This window comes from Pseudopodoces humilis, chromosome 2 (assembly GCF_049639895.1).
Source record: "Pseudopodoces humilis isolate 2021_Gansu_Grassland_sample_001 chromosome 2, ASM4963989v1, whole genome shotgun sequence".
NCBI lineage: Eukaryota > Metazoa > Chordata > Aves > Passeriformes > Paridae > Pseudopodoces > Pseudopodoces humilis.
The window spans coordinates 48,478,564-48,499,672 of record NC_142201.1 but is presented as its reverse complement, the minus strand read 5'-3'; the positions used below and the strand labels follow the sequence as shown (position 1 = coordinate 48,499,672).

Genomic DNA, 21,109 nt, shown 5'->3' with positions numbered 1-21,109 from the left:
TGCTGAGTATGACCTTCTTAAATAAATAAATTCAAGGCTCAAACATTGCCTTATCTTCCTAACCCTAAGGCTCCTGCAATAATTCAAGGCCACACAAGGAGGGACATCTTCCCTACTGAAGAGAGGGAAAAGGTAAATAAAATACTGTCCTCTATATGTAACAGTAGGTTTCATTTTTAGGTGAATGGTTTTAAATCCTGCCAATACTGAAGCATCAACATGGTTGATCATTCCTATCATTTTGTGAAAGTAGTTATTTTCCTTGATTTTTAATTCTTCCTGCATCTGGTTGAATCTACTATGCTGAAGATGAGTAATCACAGGGGAAAAATAGTGTCATTATAAATTCTAAAAGCCAAAATTCTTCAAATGCTACTTATGTAAAAAGGACCAATTTAAATCAAATCATTAGCTTCTGCTTAGATGCTCAATTACAAGTGTAATAATATAAATGTTTCATGTATTCACAGCTCTTGTGTTCAAATTTAACTTTTCTCCCATTTTTGCTGTTATTTCTCCCTTTTATAAATGTTGGTGTAATTAAGCCCATTTCCTCTTTAGAGGTGAATACACAATCACAGCTAGAAATTCCTCAGTATGTTTTACAGTCTGAAATATGTGATACTCAATCTCAGATCTAATAACTACCATGACATGTTTTATAATTGCACCATAAATCAGAGGCTGCTGCATTTAAAGTGTAATTTCAGGCTGTTTTGCAATATTTCTTGGCACTTTTAGAACTGTATAAGGGTGGAAAATGCATGATCTAGCTGGGTACAACCACAGATGAGGAAAAAGCTTTTTTTGCAATTGTTGGAGTGCCCCAAAAGAGCAGGAACATACTTGTCACTGATGGGATACCCAGGCTGCCTCGAGAATCTCAGTGAAAGCATGGTGTCTGAACAGATGTTTCTGTCCAGCAGCTGGGAGGGATGGGTGGAAATTAACTCATGGCACAAGCTTGAAGAATGGGCACTCCATTAGCAACAAGTACTCTGTAGCTTTTGTAAAATGACTCATTTTTTAAATCCTTCCAGGAGGGGCCATGTTTGGGAGGGGCAAAGTTGAGAGCAAGAGAGAAAGCATCTGCTCTGAAAGTTGGAGGAACAATTCTGATAACTCACACAGCATCTGCCAGTATCTGTCTCAAGCCTTCTGCAGCTGCTGCCAGGTAAATGATGGACTCCCACAAAATTAGGTGATTTTTTTTTTCCCAAAGCCTGTTTCTGTTTAAAGAATGCTGCTTTATTTTTCATTCTGGTTTTGATGTATATTTTATTTTATAGAATTTTATTTATATACTATTTATTAATTATTCTATATTATTTTAGCCTGTTCAGTGCATACAAAAGTTTTTAATGAGTCTTGGATAATTTCTTAGGGATTCCAAATCCCTGAGAACTAGTATAGAACATATAAGAACCTTCAGAGAGGCTCTTTTATCCCTTAATTAATGATTAAACTTATTGTATACCAGATCTTGACACCATATCTCCCCACTGGACCACCACCACATTTGGCCTTGCTCTGAAGTGATCAGGAGCATCAATTTGCTCGGTACCTTTCTGTGCATGATGCACAGCCCCAGCACAGTGGGTCATGCCTTGTTTGCACCACCACAATTCTGCTGGTAATTTAATTAAAATTGCCACATCCCTCATATGTGCTCTCACTAGTTTGGTTTCCGCTCATCAAACTTTGAATTTATGCTAGTCAAGTTTTATTGTCTCCCCAAATAGCACAAGCCGTGTAATGACACCTGGCTGCATTTTGGACACATAATATAGAAAGAATCATGGGCTGTTCTTTGATTAAGAGAGCAATGTGTGCTACAGACCGCCAAAACCAAAAACAAGTAGTTATGGGAACTGCAGGTACACAAAACCTGTGATCTCGTACACCCACTGCTGCTATTCATACTTGGAGATCTTTGGGAGAGACATTAATGGTTAATGGCTCGAACATTTGGCCATTTGCAGGGGCAGCACTGTGCTTTGCTGAGGCAGGGATTGCACCCACCCAGGGGAGGAGATGAGTTTTGTGGCATGTGGTGGCAAAACCTCTGATCCAAATTAGACAGTGGGGGAGAACACCCACAGAGGGGGAGAACACCCACCACCAGAGATTCTGGGGCTTGAGCCAGATAAGATAGAAAGTTGATAAGGAGCAGGCCCTGCAGAGGGGGGATGGTGCTTTTTATCATGTCAATTGTCCTCCCTTACACTCCTTTACACTTAGGTATAAAACCCCCCACCTTGGGGAAGGTCACATTCACACGTAGGCCTGAAGGTATTCATCCCTTCTGATGGGGCATAACTGGCTCAGCTACATGAGGCACATCCTATCTTAGAAGGTGTCATAAATCATCAAAGACCCCCCCTCCAAGCACCCCCAGACTTATTCCCTAATCCTTCCACCAGAGGACTGCATGTGATCCACAGTGCTGCAGCAGAGCCTGAGTGTGCTGCAGAAGACAGGGTAAAACTGAGTGCTGGCACCAGTAAAACAGGTAAGGATTGTAGCATTGGTGAGAGCTAAAATGCACATTGGATCAACAGGAATTTCATGGAACTGTGGTGTCTTCTCATATTGTTATAGACCAGGCCTCTTCACACTACTCCATAAATGATGCTGTCTTGAATGTGATCCTAAGGGAATGTCCCTGGTAAGTCTGGTGCCTCTATCTTACAGCTCATTTAACCAAACCAGCATCTACATTGTAAGTTAAAATGAACCTTGAGGTCTTGCCTTCAGGAATAGCACTGCTAATTTAGGAAGGCAAGAAGGGCAGTGTAATGTAGTGCACTGACCAGCACATTGACTCATAGCAACCTTTACCAGAATATGGCTGGGAACTTCCAAGATTTGCTGTGGGAACTTTGAAAAAAAAACAAACAAGGGTGATAACTTCTCTGGAGATTTCACTGCCACTGCCACTAGTTGTGAAAGTAAATGAATAAGAGAACTACTGCAGGCTAGAAATTCCCAGGATGACACATTTTGTGGTGAAATCATTGCCTATTGCTTTGCTGTGTGTTATTGCCGTCTGACTCAGTACCCATTGTTGAAGTAAATACAGGAATGTAGGCTTGAGGAAAGAGGCACAGAGACTATAACGACAGTGGGTACAATATTACAGCATCCCAAGGGCTATGGCTGTAGGGCCGCTAACACATTTTAAATCAAGCCATCTATTCCAGACAATTCGCTAAGATTCTCATCTTTTCACTGTAATTAAAATTCCAGTAGAGGGAAAAGGAGTAAGTTCTGAACTTTTAAGTTGTTTTCAGACTGTCAGCAACAGCAGAGTCTCTGTAAACACAACACGCTGGCACCTGTCTCCTGTTTTCTTATCTAAGCTGAGGCCACAGACAAAGTTACTTCTTAAAAGCTGGCTTGGAGAAAAGGAAGCCTGGACTCTGTATTTTGTTATACTTTTTAATATTTCATTAGAACAAAAGGAGCATAAGGCTAGGGCCAAAATTGCTTTCAGTTGCAGACATACAGCTTGCAGGTGTGGGCAGAGTTTAGCTTAAAATAACTAGAGGCAAAAGGGAAAACATCAGCTTAAAAATGTGATGTCAGCAGGAGAAAATAGACTCTGTGGGGCACTGGTTTTCTAAAGCCTTGTTCTGTAATCAACATAGCTCATTATTGTAGCTGCATGCAATGCTGCAAATGGCATTTGGATGAACACATTTTGTCTTTCCACCACGCTTGCTAGTTAACAAATTGTCTGCTCAAATTGCTGAACCATGAGTATTGTGTCAAAGAAGAGGAAAGCAGCAGATTCCCTTTGTCAGGGTGGACAGGCTGTACCAAACTCACAGTCACTGATTTTCAACCTTCTTCTGTTTAGACCCCTAGGAATTCTGCTGTGGAGGCACAGGACTTTGTATAGACACCTCTTCCCCCTGCAGTGATAATCATATTGCTTTCTTTTCCCTCACAGTCTACACCTGAGCCAGAGGGTCTGCAGGCTGCAGTTTGGAAATTGGTTTCCCAAGCAAATGTAGTTTCACTTCATTCTCTTTTCAACAAAAAGTCACTTTCTTGTAATGTCTCAGCTCAGTCCATAAATATTACTAATGTTGTTATTGCAATGCATGGGACAGTCCATGCTGCAATCAAGATCATAGAAGGAAGTGACCACATATCCTAGATCAGCTAGCAGCATGTGACTGCACATCTCATTGCAAGACACACCACAACTCTTCCTGCTCCCATCCAAATTCACTTGGGTGTCTCATCATGGGATGAAGGCAGTGGGATCTCTATCTCACTTGAGGAGAAAGAAATGAGAAGCAGAATGAGGTTGTAAATTATATCCCAAAGGTAATGGAAAAACAGGATGGGCTTTAGGGCTTGAATATCTTTTATTTAATATGTCATATTTTGTGGTTGTGCAGGGGGGCTGTGGAGCCTCTGTTCCCAGAGATATTCTGAACCCAACTGGACACAGCCTGCTCTGGGTGGCCTTGTTAGGGGTTGGACAAAATGGTCTCTGGGGGTCCCTTCCAGCTGCAGCGAATCTGTGATTGTATGGTTCTGAAATTTAAATATTTTTTTCCAATTTTCTGAGAGAAGAATGAGCTAAAAGAACAAAAGTGAAAGTTAACAAAAACTTTCCTTGTTTCAACCCAATGGCATTAACTTCTATTAACCCTTCTAACCACTGCCAGCCTTGTCAACCTGAGCAATCCCATTATGTCAGTTGGATTTTATCAGCACCAAAGGTAACTCTTCAGGCTACCTCAGGTTTTCCTCAGTGTGGAAATATAGGGAGCAAGGAAGAAGCACAGATGCACATTCTGGTTCTCTGTCCCTGTGGGGTCAGGATTTGGCAAAACACACCCAGGACCAAGGACATCTGCTGGGATGTTTTATGTAGGTGCAAGTTATACCTGCACGGGTGAGGAAACTGTGGCATACTCATAGAGAAATGTGTGGGAATAGGTTTAGCAGCCACACTGAACAGCTGCTCATAGTTCAAAGAAAGACAGGACAAGGGCTTAAATGGAACCACCACATGATGCAGATTAGCCTGTACAAAATTATATATTTGTTTGTAGGGCTGGGTTTTAGGCATCCTAGGCCTCAGGTTCTTTAGCTGTATCCATAAACTGACTCATCACTGCTTCAATCATTTAATGATAATGTTATTTATCGTTAAATGATGTTATTTATGCTTTGTTACCCAGTGCAATTTTCAGCATCAAGTTATGCACCAGCAGGTGATATCCAAAAGCAGAACTGGCTAAAAGCAATGGCAAAATAGGCAAATGTTTTGCTTAGAGCTTGCTGGGAAGCAGTTGATGCCCTCTTCTCTCTGGTTGTCTGTTCATGCCCTCCCAAAATTTCACAGAATACTGCTAGCCCTACTCCTCTCTCCCTCTGCTTCTGCTGCAAGATTTAATTTTGCATTTCTGAGGGAATGAAACTCAATTATGACTGACTGCTGAGAATTACAGAGCTAGCTCTGGACACAGGCTGGACCAGCCCAGAAATGGGTCTGCTCAGCATCAGGGCTGGCCCAGGGTGGAGGAGAACCATATATCCAGGGACAGGAGAAGGGGAGGACACAGCCTGAAATAGGACCTTTCAGTAGTGGTCAGAACCACTCAAATCAATGTTTAGCTTCACCTCTAGACCTGTGCTGTTATCTATCTGGAAGCACTCAGGAGTCAGATAAGGCTTTACAAAATTATTTGTAGCTATTCTCAGTAAAGGGCTGAGGCTCCTAGACTGTTTTAGGCAGAATTTATCATGGAAGTGCAAGGCTGCAATTCTGAGATTTGATACTTTGTTCCCTAACCCAGGTGATTCCCATACTTCAGGCATCTTTACTTATTTACTTCAGAATTATTCAGTAGCCCCTAGTCATGCTCCTGTGGGGTCTGCTCACTTCCTGATGGGATAAGCAGGGATTTCTCACTCACTATCTATTGCTAACACACAGTGATTCATGCTGTTAAAACACTGCTAAGTGCCAAGAACAGCCTTAATCCCATTTATCATCTGAAATTCTTATGGCACACATTTCCCAAGTCTGAATTGTATGTGTTGGAGAGGAGACATATAGTAAGAGAGGAAAAAAACAAAACAAATTAACAACAGGTTGTTTAAGCTAAGACAGCCTTTTCCATCCTGTAGTCTAGTGTTGGACATTCCCAGTCAGTAGAGCTATCCATGGATTACTGTGATTCCACAGATCTCCACACTACCGGATGAATCAGTTTCTATCTGGTAATGAAGTATTACATGCATTAATTTACACAACATGTAGACATGACTGGCTAAGTTCTATCACATGTGTCCCAGAGGTTTATAGTGCAATTCATCAGAGGAAAGTCGAAAGTGAAGCAAAATGAATATTTACAGGCAAAAGAGGAAATGGGCAGGACAAGATGCATAAATAGAAAGGCCTAATATTCCTTCCCCCACCTCAGACAGACACATATAAATAGTGAGAGGGTGAGTTGCCCTGCTCACTGGCCACCACTCATTTGCTGCACCTTTCTGGGACGTGCATCACCCCTCCCTGCAAGATGTGGGCAAAGGTACTGTCTTTTTTCTTTGCACTGTAAGATGTGACTCTCTATTTAAGCTTTTGTATCCTCACTCCTTATGTTGCAGTAGGAGCCCATCACACCACGGGATGTGTGGTTCACCTGCTTTAAACTACTTGTAACTGTCTCCTCGAGACAATCTTAATGCTTCACTACAGATGTGAGTGAGAACTTGTTTGTAATGATGGGTACAGCTCTGGTCTCCACTGCTAGAGAAAGAGGAATCCAGTGTGAACAATGCAATGAAGATATATGAGCATAGTAGGGGTGAGTCCGTATTCTAAAGGAGAAAACAGAACAATTTGGTTTGTTTACCTCAGCAAAATGAAGGTCAAAAGGAAATACCACCACTCTGTGTGGATATGTGCAGGGGAGTAAAGGAAGGGGAAGGAAGAGGGTAAATGAAAGGAGATAATTTCCAAGGAGAGAGAAGATAAATATTCATTACTGCCAGTATAAAAAACTGTGTGTGTAGACTGGCTGTAAATAATGTGTACCTCTACAGTGGGACAGTTCAAATGGTCCAGGAAGCGAAGTTTTAGATTATTTTGTAATACAGACATTAACAGCAGCTCACGGCCAAGAAGCAGGATGAATCTGCATAATGGGCCATTGCTCAATAGGAGAAGAAAATAAATATATATAATTCCCAGATCAGCAGAATCCAGGAACAAGGAGCCACTGCTTTTCAAAGAGGCAAGATCTTGTCTTGGAGAAAAGCTGGGACTCCAGCTGAGAATGAATTCAATGGGAGCTGAGAGCTATGAGCAATATGTGCAAGGTAGGGCTGCCAGCTCCTGCCTCCTACTGAGCTCCAAGCTCAGCAAGATTTGGGACAGTGAGGGTGACAGTAAGGGAGATTAAATCTCGCCTTCTTGTGTGGTAGTGGGTGCACTGGCTTGAAATGCTACTCTCCTAATGATTTCAATACCAACAAGTAGGTGCCATAGGAAAGACAGATGTTTTTACTTCTATTTGGGGGGTGTGTGTGTGTGTGTATGTGTGAATAGTAATTAGAGATGGAGATGAGATGGGATGAGATACAGATGATAATCTTGCATAGTTATAGCACCTGCAGTGCATCCTCTCAAGGGTTCAGGGAGAAAGCAGAAGAAATACAGAACAGAAAAGGATAATGATGAAAGCATAAATAAAATATCAATAACACAGTGACATTTCTGGGAATAAAAAGAGGAAGAATTCAAACTTTGGTTTCACTGATGCAATTCATGTAAGCAGGGGCAGAAATGGCCAGTGTTCTAGACAGTAGCCCAAAACTAAAAAGAAAAAAAAAAAAGAGGAAAGGAAAAAAAAAAAAGAAAAGGAAAGAAAATTGAGTTTTTACTTTAAATATAGAGAAATATCTACTTCTTCTTTTTCTTTATTTTTTCCCTTCCCAGACAGTTACAGAAAACTTTGCCAAGGTGATTCATGGTTTGAATGCAAATCAGTTGACAGATCAAGTAATTCAGAGAAGTAAGAGAATGATTCTGGATACTCTTGGAGTCGGGCTTCTGGGTACCAGCACTGAGGTCTGCCACAAAGTGGCACAGTACAGCAAGGTAAGCTGTCTGGCATTCATAGCACACCCTAAGGTTTAGCTTTAAGAAAGCAAGGAAAGACTTAGGCTATGAAAAGGAAATTTTGCCATGGTGAAATTCATGTCATGGATGGAAAGAGAGAAATTGTGTTCTTCCCACTGGAGACAGTGAAACTTCAGTGCTCAAGTTACTTTTCACTCTGGATGGGCAAAAATCTGTTTATCAGTCTGTATACTAAGATCCCCATGTACAGACACAGTCAATTAAGAACCCCTTCCTTTCTTTCACCTATGATATTTTATTAAAAACATCAACAAAGTAAGCATCACTTATCACCAGCCTTTCAAATCAAGGAACTGTTAAAGAGATAGGGAGTTAGCAGTGGATTACTTCCAGCCCATGAAACATAATTGTTGTCTGAGGTGCATTAGCCATGCTTGTCCTCTAGTCTTGCTCTCCTCAAACAAGCAGAGCAACTGACCCTGAAAAGAAGCCTTCCCAACACAGAAGTGCATAAATGAGGGGCATCAATGCTTTATTGTTCAGACCTGCCTGGGTGAACTTGTGCTCCAGAGATCTGTGTTCCAATTAGTCTCTTCCCACAGAGAATTCCCCTTTCCAAACCAGGGTAGTTTATGCCCTTTTACTCAGTTTGCAGCACCAGGAGGCCATCTATCGTGTACAAAACACAGGAAACAAAACCCTTTAATGAGACATCTTCCTCAACAAGATGATGACAGTCCTGTCATCATTTAGGTTGGACTTGATGATCTCAGAGGTTTTTTCCAACTCAGCTGATTCTGTGATTCTGTCAGTGGGTGGAGAAGGGACATCAGTGGCCAGAGGTTGTGTGAAGGTACTGAGAGACCAGGTGGTATTGGTCTGCCCCCAAGCTCTGTTTGGGACATAAGCCAAGAGGAAACTGACTTTCTTTTCAGACTTTCTGAAAGAACAATATTTTTCTCTTAGCAGTTAGGTCCCCAGAGGATATGGTCTGTTCTTGCTTACATCAGAGATACAATGCACATTTATCCTTAGGTTCAGGACTTTGAATTAATGTATGTCAATTTGTTTCAGATCTACAGCTCAGATTTATCCAGTACCATCTGGGGCCACTTGGATTTCCGACTGCCTCCTTTGTATGCAGCTTTTGTGAATGGAGTGGCTGTAAGGGATGCTCTTTTATTTGCTCTGAAATCATACAAATTGATGCCATTCTTGCTCTATAGAGAACAGAATGTCCCAAATATCTTATCTTTTTCTGAAGCCTGCTACAAAACTTCCCTAGACTATTCTCCTAATGTGCTTCAACTTCCTTCCAGAGAGATTGAACTTAAGGTATAATGTATCTATGATCCAACTCAACAGCATCCCTTACCTTTAATGTGGGACCTGGGGCTGTTGTCAAATGTCAGAACTCTACAGCTTAAAACCTGGTAACCTTGTAGCAAGGCTACAACCTTGCTGTAGCTGCTTAAAAACTGCTCTAGCTCTAGCTCATTTCACTGGGATCTGAATTTCATGCCAACTGGCAAAGTGCAGTTACAGAAAAACACAGATGCACACATAGATACATATAATATCACAAGGCAATTTAATCTTCAGTTACGCAGTTTCCAAAAGCCAGTGATATATTTTGGACACACACTTTGTCATTAAAGGAATAACTGACTCTCCAGACGTCTGTCTAAACTCAGATTGAGGCTGAAACCATTAGAAATTGAAAGATGCAGAAGAGGTGGGGTAGACAAATTTGGCAATTATGCAAAACTAGGGAAGGTGACCAACCAAGGAAATAGTAATATCAAGCCTATTTAAATTAGTGTGACAACAATATCAGAGGTCCAATTTAACAGCTCATTTCCAATGTAGAGAAAATTACCTTGGAAATGAGATCTAGTACTGCTCAGCTCCTAGCAGCCCTTATGATATTCAGATCTGTCTGTTAGCATATATATGAGCACTTCAGTTTACATCTTGGTCACAGGTCAACTTATGCACTTACTGAAGACACCAGAAACCCAGCTTACAGGGTATTAACCACAACTTTCCTTATCCTGCACTGCAGGGCATCTTCCCAGATGGCATCAAAATTTTTCAAGGCAGACACTGCATTTTCTTCTATCTGTTTAGAAACAGTCCTCAAAAATGCATAATCACAGTATTACAGGGCAAAACCTGTCTGCTGGGGAGCCTGACCACCTTCCCAGTTCACTCTGATGTTAAGACATGGGTGAACAGATGTGAAAGTTCAGGTTTTGAGGTGTTACTACACTATAATAAAAAAATGCTGTCTCTGAAGCTCTCAGGTCTTTGGGGGTTCTCAAAACTTTGTGAGAGGAAGGAATGTGTCTGATAAGCAGTGTATAGTAGACACTGACTGCATTGTTGGGGACCATCTGCTGCCAGATCAGCAGCCATATGCCATGCTGGGAACACCTAAAATCTTCCTGAGCAGCTGGGCTTTGGGCATGGGAAAGAGAAGGCATCATTTGGGATACCCTCTTAAGCCAAGCAGTTTGTTCCACATTAAGATTGTAGCTTTCTCCTACTCCCAGCAACTCCGGGAGTCTGGTTCCTTGTGTGACAGGTCCTGTTTTGGCGTGCTGAAAATTCAGGCTAAAGCCTCCTATACATTTGCAGGCTTGTGGCTGCTTCCTGTGGATGGTTGCACCAGAGAAGTAGCTCTGATGATAAAAATTCCATTTAGCAGTATTTAACTGCTACAGTTTTATGGTGCGAGTCCTAATGGCAGCATCAGTTGAGGCACCGGGGAAGTAATTTCATTGTGTTTATATTTCATTATGTTTTGGGGAAAGTGAAAATTCACTGTTCACATGGTGGACCTAGAACAGCTGCTTTAATTATACCAGTCTAATTAAAGCAGCAAAAGCCAATTGAAAAAAAAAAAAGGAATCACTGTCAGACTGGTTTCAGGCTGGTACAAGCTGAATTAGAATTATTCTCCTTTGAGGCTGCATTGCCACTTGTCAGACTGCCATGTTGGGAGTAAAAGACTTTCAAAATTTTTGCTTTCTAAGGAAGATCTAGTTCTTTGGTACTTTTTTACACCAGTTACAGTAGTTTCATTTGACTGAGGCAACCTTGCAAGTCAGAGTTTATTTCTAACATATCAATGTTTCTCCTTCTATTAGGTGCACTCAATGGACTTTGATGACACCTGGCACCCAGCCACACACCCATCCGGGGCTGTGCTCCCCGCACTGATTTCACTCTCAGAGGCCCTTCCTCAGAAGAAAAAAATCTCGGGTCTTGATCTGCTCTTAGCTTTCAATGTGGGAATCGAAGTGCAAGGCAGGTTGCTGCACTTCTCCAGAGAAGCCAGGAATATTCCAAAAAGGTACATAGAAATGTTTAAAGTAGAAAGTGGAGTGGAGTAGAGGTGTTCTGTAATTACTGTTAATATATATATTTAAATGTCAGTTAAAATACAGGTGGCACAGTTATTCATATTTCCTAAGCTGTTTGAAAATTTGGGGAAGGTTCATCTTACACATAAATACACTTGACTCGTAAGTCTTTAGGAAATAGATTTCTTTTTGAAAGCAATGACCAATTCACAATGAGGCAATAATCTATTTTGGATTTTTATAGATTTATAACATTATACAAATTTAACAAATAATAAATATAACTTTATATTTGACTAAATTTGCTTTGAACTATGAGCTGCACTAATGTGCCAGTTGCTTTCTGGGAAGGGCCTACTGCGAGCCGTAGTATTCCAGTTTTACTTTTTCCTGGGGAAAAGTGACAACTGTCAGTTAGGCCCACATGTGAATGCTGAGTGTATGTTTCTTTGTGATCCAATCCATTTTCCATGGCAATGAATGAAAAGCTTTTGCAGACAGTGAAATCTGGGTGAATTTTTTAAATTTGGTAACGAAGATACTTTTGTTTTCTCAGGTTTCACCCACCGGCTGTGGTTGGTATAATGGGGAGTGCAGCAGCTTGTGCTAAACTGTTAGCTCTTGACCAGCTGGAATGTAAAAATGCTTTGGCTATTGCTGCCTCCTATGCAGGTGCCCCACTGGCTAATGCAGCAACGCAAATAAAGCCCCTTCATATTGGGAATGCTGCCAAGCACGGATTGGAAGCAGCTTGCTTAGCTTTACAGGGCCTTCAAGGAAATAAACAGATTTTGGACATGGAGTCAGGGATGGGTGCCTTTTTTACAGATTACAACCCACAGACTCTGCCAACCTTGCAGTCCTACCCCTGGCTCTTGGAACAGCAAGATGTGGCCATCAAACACTTTCCTGCTCATCTTGCAACACACTGGGTGGCTGATGCAGCATCTTCTGTTAGGAGGAAGCTTGTGGAGAGCAGTGAGAACTTGCTCCCCCTTGATAAAATTGAGAAAGTCATTCTCAAAGTCCCTGAGGTCAAATACGTGAACAGACCCAGCCCAGCCTCAGAGCATGAAGCACGACACTCCTTCCAGTTTGTTGCATGCTCTGCTTTGCTGGACGGCAGCATGTCAGTCCAGTCTTTCACCAGTGAGAATGTTCACCGGCCAGCCTTGCGGGAGCTCCTCTGCAAAACACAGCTGGAGCACCCTCCTGACAACACCCCCAGCTTTGACAGCCTTTACTGTGAAGTGAGTGTCATGCTTCGGGATGGCAACGCTATCAGCGACCGCTGCACCACTTTCTACGGGCACTGGAGGAAACCTCTGAGCAAGGAAGACTTGGAGAAAAAGTTTCAATCCAATGCACTCAGCATCCTGCCCACAGAAGCCATTGAAGGCATCATAGAGACGGTGTACAACCTGGAAAAAGTAGAGGACTGTTCTGTGTTAAGTACATTTCTATCAGGACAGTCACCTAGAGCACTTCCAGAGAAGCTGTGCTTCCTTTGAATGTTCCAGCCAACAGCTACACGCTCTTCACAAAGCCAATGCAAAATTCGGGACAAACTCTTATTTACTGACTCAAGCACTTTTAAATAAGACTCTTGTAACACAAGTCAAATATTGTGGGTTTTGACTAAGTAAGTAATTTGGTGATTATGTGCCCAGCTTAGCCAGGCTTAACAGATCCTCTGCTGGCACAGCCGACTCCAGCTCTTTGTACCTCTAGAGGCCGAGCACTCACTGCTTGTGTACAGCACAAAAATCTCCCTGCTCGTCTGCCAAAAATCTGTGTTCTGCTTCTCCTAAATAACTCCATACAGGAAACAAATTCTGGAAGAGTATGGAAGTGCTGTATCCATGAAAAGCATCACAGTTAGAATACAGAGAACATAAGCCTTTATATATTTGTTTATGGCGATTTATCTCTACAACCTCCTTGAAGAGGGCACCTGTTAGGTCTGAGCATTGACATTTGTGCTAAAATAAACACAGGACACGTAGGGAGGGGTAGCAGTGGATAATCTGCAGGGTGTCAGGTGTCACTGTAGCCATTGCTCTTGCACTGAGGCAGCATGAGGGACAGTCCACACTCCTCATCATAAAGGCATTATTTCCCAGTTCCACCTGTTGGCTCCTCTGTGGTACAGGTCTGTTCCTGTTTCACTCCTGCCCCAGTCACATGAGACACTGAGCAGGTGATGTCACTTTAGGTTACTTCAGGCCCAGCAGAGTGTGGGCTACACCACCCTGGGCAGGAGTGACAGAGCACTTCTTATGTGAGACAACTCAGTGTCCACAATGAACCTTGATAAAGAATTCTGGGTATTTTTTGTTCCTCCAGGAGTACAAAGCCTTGCCAGATTGTGCTTCTAAGAGAAGCTGCCAACCCTTTGCTCACATTTATAAGATCAAAGCAAACATATAAAATTATCTTCCTCAGGGCTCTAAACAATGTATGCAAAAAAAAAAAAATCCCAAAATAAACCTAATTCATTTTGCTAAATAAATCTGAAATTACTTCATTTATTAGCAGAAAATTTGTGTATTTTCCACATGCAATGCATTCATTTGTGCCAGACCTTGGTTTATAAAGTTGGTTTACCTAGGGGCTCTGCAAAAATTTTGGGAGTCCATTAGTAATACTTGCTTAAAGACTTGCAAGGGGAAAAAAGAATCCAAATAAACATATTATTTTGTTTTTCCCTTCTGATTAGAAATCAGAATTGAATTACTCACCTATACTGAAGGTAAACAGACTCATTTACAGCTACTTCACCTGTAATTGCAGCTGGAAACAGAAAACGTGAATTACTGATAAACATTAATGATGTGATAAACCCCATTGCCCATTCGGCCTTTTTAAGACTGAATACATTTGGAGTCATTTAAAAAAAAATAAAATAAAAAAGGACCCTCCCATCACCTTCAACATATGGTTTCTATTTTAAAAGAGGAATAAATAGGTTAAATTCAGCAGTAACCATCTGATGTATTAAACATAAAAAAACACGCCACCACACCAAACAAACCAGGAACTGTGAAGTTTAGCAGTTGCATTATTTTATTAATTCAATCAAAGGAAGGTACATGTTTATGCTTCACTACACTGATTTCCTTGGAGAAGTCTGTACACTTCTAGTCAGGCAAGCTTCAGGACTTCTTGCACCATTGTTCCAATTCCATCAAAGATTTCATGCAGAGGAGCTTTGCACATGAAAGCACAGGTAGTAACTATTTTATTGGCTTTATCCACATGGGATTCATTTACATTTTTGCAAATGTGCTTACATCCAAGCTCTGCTATAGCAGATGCCGTTTCAGCATCAGGAAATCTGTAAATAAAAAGATTTTAATTAACATAAAGCAATGACACAGCCATTAAACTCTGCACACATAACTTGACTGAGAGAACTACAGTAATATCTACGTGACTCTTTAGCTGATGATGACATGGGAGCTAAAGGGGCTGTTACTATCAGATTTTCCTATCCCCTATGGAAACATCATGTGATCTAATATTTTTGAAAACACAGTCTGAAATGTGAAGCCACAGTATGTCAAAAGGTACAATAGTTTTCAACCATCTTTCCATAAGTTTGGAAGATGATACCAAGTACAGCCAAAACTGATCCTTAAAAGCTTGAGAAGCCAACTGAACTTGCAACCTTTTCCAACACCTCCATGTAAAGTGTTCCTCTGGGATCTGTAGAGATTTTGGTTTTTTTCCCCTTCTGATAAGGAACAGATGCAATCTGTTCTGAACAGAATCCCTCACTACAGCTGCTGCTAAATTTAATTCAGACGTTTTATTGGGAGTTGACAGTTCTTGAAGCAGTTTTTGCCAGGCCCTGTTCTCATGTCCCTCCCCTAAAGTGCCCCCAAACCGCTACCACCAGAAAAACTTTAATAAAAATACCTGAGTTAACCATTGGACTCGACCATCCTAGAGGACTTTTCCAAACTAAACAATTCTATGATATCACAGGTCAGTGTACACCTGGTTGTAGCACCACAAGTCATCTGACTTCATGGATTCACTCTGTCTGCCCTGAGAGCTCTGTGCCTACTACTATTATTCTAGTGAAAACTGTAGCTAATCTTCCTTAAAAGTAACTAAGTTCCCCCAGGTTTACTGGTAACAAAGAGACTTTTGCACAGCAGCCTGTCCATTTCCAAATCTTAATTCCCATGTAAATCATCTCCATCCATTTCCTTCTTACCTTCCATCTACATTTTTATCTTGACCGACTGTAACCTCACAACCAGGAAAGACTTTGGCTGCCAGAACTGGTGATATACAGCACAAACCAATGGGCTTCTTAGCACTGTGGAAGGCTTGGAGTGTGGAGTTCACATGCTCATTGACAGTACAGTTCTTGCCATCTACAGCCCAGGAGCACAGATTCTTTGCTACACCAAAACCACCTAGCAAAAAAAGAAAAACCACAAAAATATAAAACCTCAAATACAAGGCACTGCTAAAAGCTATTGAATATGATACCAAACAGAAGCTCTTTTTTACAACATAATCTTGGTATTCATGGGACAGCTGAGTAACTGTACTGAAAGCCTTACAATGTCACTGTAACCTGTAAATGATGGGTATACAATGCTAAAAGTTTAACTGTTCACTTTTTTATACCATGTAGGTTATATACAGGCCAGAAAGCTTAACCTTGTTTCAAAAAGCAACAAATAGACAAACAGGAAACCTCACATTCCTTTGCTAGTCACTAGAACAGCTGCACCATCTGTTGTGCACTCCTCAGTAAGGAAGAGGGATCAGAAGGCCAGTACTAGTCAAAAGCAGTAGTATGGAATTCATGGGAGTAATGCAAACAGTGATTTGACCCTCTATAGTAATGAACTCTTGAGTTTTACTTTGATGCTTAAGCAATTATAGAAGAGCTTTTCTTCTTTCCTAGAACTACTTTTCAACTTAAAAAAAAAAAAGATTAACAGAATAAAAAACACAAGGGATTTTACATAAAATAGACATTACAACATGGTATTCTGAGACCAAAAAAAAATGTAAATGGTAATCTCCTATTAAAAATAGTGCTGATTTGTCTTTCTATAAATTAGTTTTAACAATCCTTTAGGTGCATTTAATCTTTATTTAATTGTATAAGCAAATTGTATTTTACAGCTCCTTTGTCTGCTGGTTTTATAACCATCAGAATAATCAAAGTAAGGTTATTCCATATGGAATGTGCACAGCATCAACTTTCCTCCAATAAGCATAAGGAAATTTCCACAAGTACTTCAACAGACAATATCAAGAAGCTTTGCATTTTTAATATTTTTTCCTTTCCTGGTTTGCTGACTTTCAAGTGTTATCAGAAATCTCTGAGGCAAGATTTTAATTTTCAGACTTAATAGGGTTTATTTCCCTCTAAGAGTTATTACAGCAACCCCCCTGAGCCTGGGTTATAACAGCATGAAATTAACGTGGAAAACATCTGTGAGCCTGTACTCCCTCCAGATCAGCCCTGACATCAACCACGAACTTACAGTGCAGGCAGATTTGTTTCTCTGTGTTATACACACACTCCCTCTGCTGGCCTTACAACAGTGTGAAAACTTCAAAATTAACACTTAAGCCCAATCATGAAGGCAGTATTTAAGAGTACGATGAATATTTTGGAAAGAGATCTTCAGCAAGTCATGATTTCCTCATGATGCTCCAGCTTCTTCATTTCTGGAAGTGCTTACAATTACCTCCATCTGGAATGCAAATCTGTGGTCTCTAAATAAAAAATTATCCATAAACACCTTTAGTACAACCTGATCAGCAGATGAATGGATACATAATTAAAACAGAGTGTACTCCCATCTGTCATGGAACATAATCTATTTGGCAACCTGCTGTTCTGCCAGCATTTTCAGAGGCCCTGAAACTAAGGCATTGCCATGTAACTGAGTTCTGACCTAATTTCTGTACTCTAGTCATGGTTCTTGTCCACATGTAAGTAGTCAAGTTTTCACAAACTTTAGTAAGAAGGAATGGTGGGATGCATAATTTAATACCAAAAGACCACTCCGGCATTTTAACTTAGTGAACTATGAATCAATAATACATTGAGTTAAAAAAAATCACAATTTTTTTTTTTAAAGATGAGCTCAGCTGGTCAGAGCATGGTGCTAATAACACCAAGGTTGTGGGCTCAACCCCTCTGTGGGCCATTCACTCAAGAGTTGGACTTGATGATCCTTGTGGGCTTTCCAAAACAGAATATTCTATGATTTTGTGATACCTACCAGGGAAAATGACAGCATCAAATTCACTAGCTTTCAGTTCAGCCAAATCCTGAATGTTTCCCCTTGCCAACCTGGCACTTTCAACTAACACATTTCTCTTCTCTTCGGCTGGACTTCCTTTTAGGTGATTGACTACATCCCTTTGCTCAATATTGGGGGCAAATATTTTCACCTAGGAAGAGAGATGAAGCAATTTTGTGAATGTAAACAAAAGCCATACATATTTGTCACAATAAAGATAATTTAATGAAAACACATTTTGAGCCTGAAGCCTCTTATCTAAGTTAAGCAAATTCCACAGGATGCATCTAGCACATTAAATATCTAAAGCGACATATGATATATTAGGATGGGTAAACATAGCCATTCTTCCCATCCTATTCCTGCAGCATTTTGACAGGAGAGTATTCTTATGCCAGCATTAAGCTTACTGATTTTGCCAAGGCAGATAAGCTCAAGGACAAATAGGACACTGTAATTTATACCAGCAGCCCAACTGGACATACAGCTGACTTTGAAGAAAGGTTGCTTTTAACTGTTAAGGGATGAAAGTGCTAAAGAAGTTTGACATAAAAAAAGTTGAAGACTGAAGTTTTACAAGCATTTCTAGAGCAAACATTAGAGTTACCAGCTGTCCTAAAATGCCAGCAGCAGAAAGGAAAAACAAAACACAGAAGAATCAATTTTGGTTAGACCCAAAAGGAGAACACTGCATCAGAATATAAAGACCTGTGACAGGTGTACCACAGGGGCTGTTTTCCTGGGTCTGTTTTGAAGCTTCCTTTGCAAACTTCTTAGAGATGACAATTTTGTGCTATAGATGAGGGTGCTGTTGTTACCATCAGACACCTGGGTCTGGCTACACACAGACAGTGACCACCTTCTGCCATCTGAAGCCACAGATGGGACCAAAGCACACCACTACATCCTGGTCCAAGGCTTCTCTAACCAGAGAACTAAAAGTTCCAGCTTACAAAAGACAGCCCAGAAACAGTGAGCAGAAAACAAGCACGTGAACCCCGGAGAGGGCTGCAAAACAAATTGGAAGGAAGAACTTTAACCCATCCTCAGCTCCCCACGGCCAGAGGAAAAGGGACAGGTCTCCACCTTCTCCTTGCTCCTGGGTTCACAATATCACAGATTTGTTAGAGCTGGAAGGGACTTCTGGAGATCATCCAGTCCAACCTCCCTGACCAGGCAGGGTTACCCAAACAAGGCTACACAAGAATGCATCTAGGTGGGTTTTGGCTATCTCCAGAGATGGAGACTTCATGACCTCCCTGGGCAGCCTGTTCCCATGTATGTAAAGAACGTCTTCCTCATGATGAACTGAAACTCCTTGTGGTTTAGTTTATGGCCCCTGCTCCTCATCCTGTCACTGGGCACCACTAAGAAGAGCCTGGCACTGCTGCCCACAAAATTGGATTCATTACCTTATGTGTGACAAACAAATAATTACATACTCGAGAGAGACATTGAGTATTTATTTCAGTGTCGTGCAAGCCTGGGTGTTTGGTGGTATTCCACCAATCAAGCACGCCCACTGGACTTTTTGTGCCATTGTCTATACACAGAAATTCAGAGTAATTCTCCAAGTGCAGCCCCTCTATTATGATTAGGTGGTCATTTCCATACAAGTTTTGCAACTCCAGTTAACTTCTACACATGCTCAGGGGAATGGTCTTCACCTGGGCAGGGGTCTCTTTGACCTGTCGGCATGACTTTTAGTATACTAATTGAGTTGTATTAATTGAGTCTTTTCAGTCTTGCATCCAGCTGCCTGTGCGACCTCAAGCCCTGCCAGAGGGCCAGGCAGGTCTTTGGGAGGGGATGAAGAAAACAGGGGAGAGGGCAACCCGAAGAGAGAGATTATGGCTGAGCAGGCCCTGCAGGGCGCAGTGGCGGCGCAGGGAGCACCGCAAACCGGGAGGAGCTCAGGGCCCACACAGAGTGAGACTCTCGGCCGCCGGGCCGCGCACACACACACAGACAGACACACAGATATACATATGCACACCCCCACACTCCGCCGCCCCCCGCTACCTCCGCGCCGCCGCGGCTCAGGTGCACCAGCGCCGCCGACGCCTCGTGAATCTCGCTGCCATCGAAGACGCCGCAGCCGGCGAGCACCAGCGCCACCCGCTTGCCCATGGCAGCCGCCCCTCAGGCCCGGGAAGGAGCTGCGCCCGCCGCCGGGCCCGGGCCTGGCAGCGTCGTCCCCGCTCCTGGCTCCTCCTGCCGCGCCTGCGCCGCCGTCTCCATCTTCCGCCACCGGGCCGGCGGGCGGGGCGGGAAATACATGAGGAAACGTGGAAAAGCAAAGGACCGGTGCCTGTAGTTTTAAATAAAACGGGCTCAAACGTATTTTCAGCCACGCGTGCGGCCTGGCCTGCGGCCCGCAGTGGGGCTGTGACGGGCAGGTGCCGCAGAACGCGCGCGTTCCTGTCGCTAGTCCCAAAGTTGCCGGGCCTCGCAGAGCTTCGGGGATGCCTATGAGGTGGTTGAGTTTTTGGGAGGTTTTGTTTTGTTTTGGGTTTTTTTTTTGTTTGTTTTTTTTTTTTTTACGCATAGGGCTATAATCGTGTAACGAAAACCGGCTTGCAAATTGCATTGAAAACCAAAAAAAGAGTGGGGTTTGGTAAGAGGCCTGCGGTGCTGCCGGGTCCTGATGCTGTTTGTTTCAGTGATGCCTCGCTCATCAGATCTATCCAGTCCTTCATTCTCCCTTCAGCTCATGCTGGGCTTCACGGGGCTGCTTCATTTAATCAGGAAAAACTAAGGCATTTTAGCAAAGCAACCTTTCTTCCTTCACCCACTCCCAGCCTTAGTCCCTTAGGGCATTGCTTTAATTGTCCAAAAGTGAAAGAATACGTCCCCTGTCTCCTCCTTAGGACTGTGCACACAAGTGCCACACCAGGGATCAACTGTACTGAATATTAGTAAGATCTCTCGGTTTTTCCTGAGCTGCCTCTCTTATTATAAGAAGAAGCTTGTGTTGAATAATGGAAAACTTACTCTTCTACTGGACCAGAGGACTGAAAACCTGGATCTTGTAGAAAAATGAGAGTGTCTTCCAAAAATTTGGAGTATGGGTTTTCTGCAGAGGACATGAGAGTGAGTAGACTGGGCAGAACAAAAAATAACATTTGAAAGCAGAGCCTTTTCCTGTAGCAAAATGCATTCAGTTGAATGCTGATTGGTTGGGAGTCTGTGTGGCATCGTAGACAGGGAGATTCTGGAATAGAACAGGGCCAAGATAGGGATATTCCCTGCTAAAGGGCAGACTCCTGGCTGCTGAGTAATGTTTACTTCAAACGGGTGTAGGGCTTCAACTCAGTCTACACCACAGCCCAGACTCA

The 21,109-nt window shown here is 42.1% G+C and overlaps 2 protein-coding genes across 4 annotated transcripts; one reads left to right on the top strand and one right to left on the bottom strand.

The window, feature by feature from the left end:
- Positions 1-14,361, top strand: ACOD1 (aconitate decarboxylase 1). Of its 3 annotated transcripts, XM_088052267.1 has the most exons (6): positions 1-132; positions 1,041-1,174; positions 7,973-8,134; positions 9,191-9,280; positions 11,269-11,474; positions 12,041-14,361. In XM_088052267.1, the coding sequence occupies exons 2-6, from the start codon at positions 1,049-1,051 to the stop codon at positions 12,993-12,995; spliced, it is 1,539 nt and encodes a 512-aa protein (XP_087908393.1). In that variant the 5' UTR covers positions 1-132; positions 1,041-1,048; the 3' UTR covers positions 12,996-14,361. The 3 variants fall into 3 exon arrangements, with proteins under 3 accessions (XP_087908393.1, XP_005516849.1, XP_087908394.1); XM_005516792.3 differs by lacking the exons at positions 1-132; positions 1,041-1,174 and adding an exon at positions 6,464-6,563 and having other exon boundaries at positions 12,041-14,360; XM_088052268.1 differs by lacking the exons at positions 1-132; positions 1,041-1,174 and adding an exon at positions 6,466-6,563 and having other exon boundaries at positions 7,977-8,134; positions 12,041-14,360.
- Positions 14,362-14,527: 166 nt separating this feature from the next.
- On the bottom strand, positions 14,528-19,996 carry LOC102100398 (glutamine amidotransferase-like class 1 domain-containing protein 3, mitochondrial). Its single transcript, XM_005516424.3, has 4 exons — positions 19,794-19,996; positions 17,751-17,922; positions 15,710-15,914; positions 14,528-14,821 (listed from the first exon to the last, which is right to left on the bottom strand). Exons 1-4 carry the CDS (start codon positions 19,899-19,901, stop codon positions 14,629-14,631), a joined length of 678 nt encoding a protein of 225 aa, XP_005516481.1. The 5' UTR covers positions 19,902-19,996; the 3' UTR covers positions 14,528-14,628.
- Positions 19,997-21,109: the final 1,113 nt, after the last annotated feature.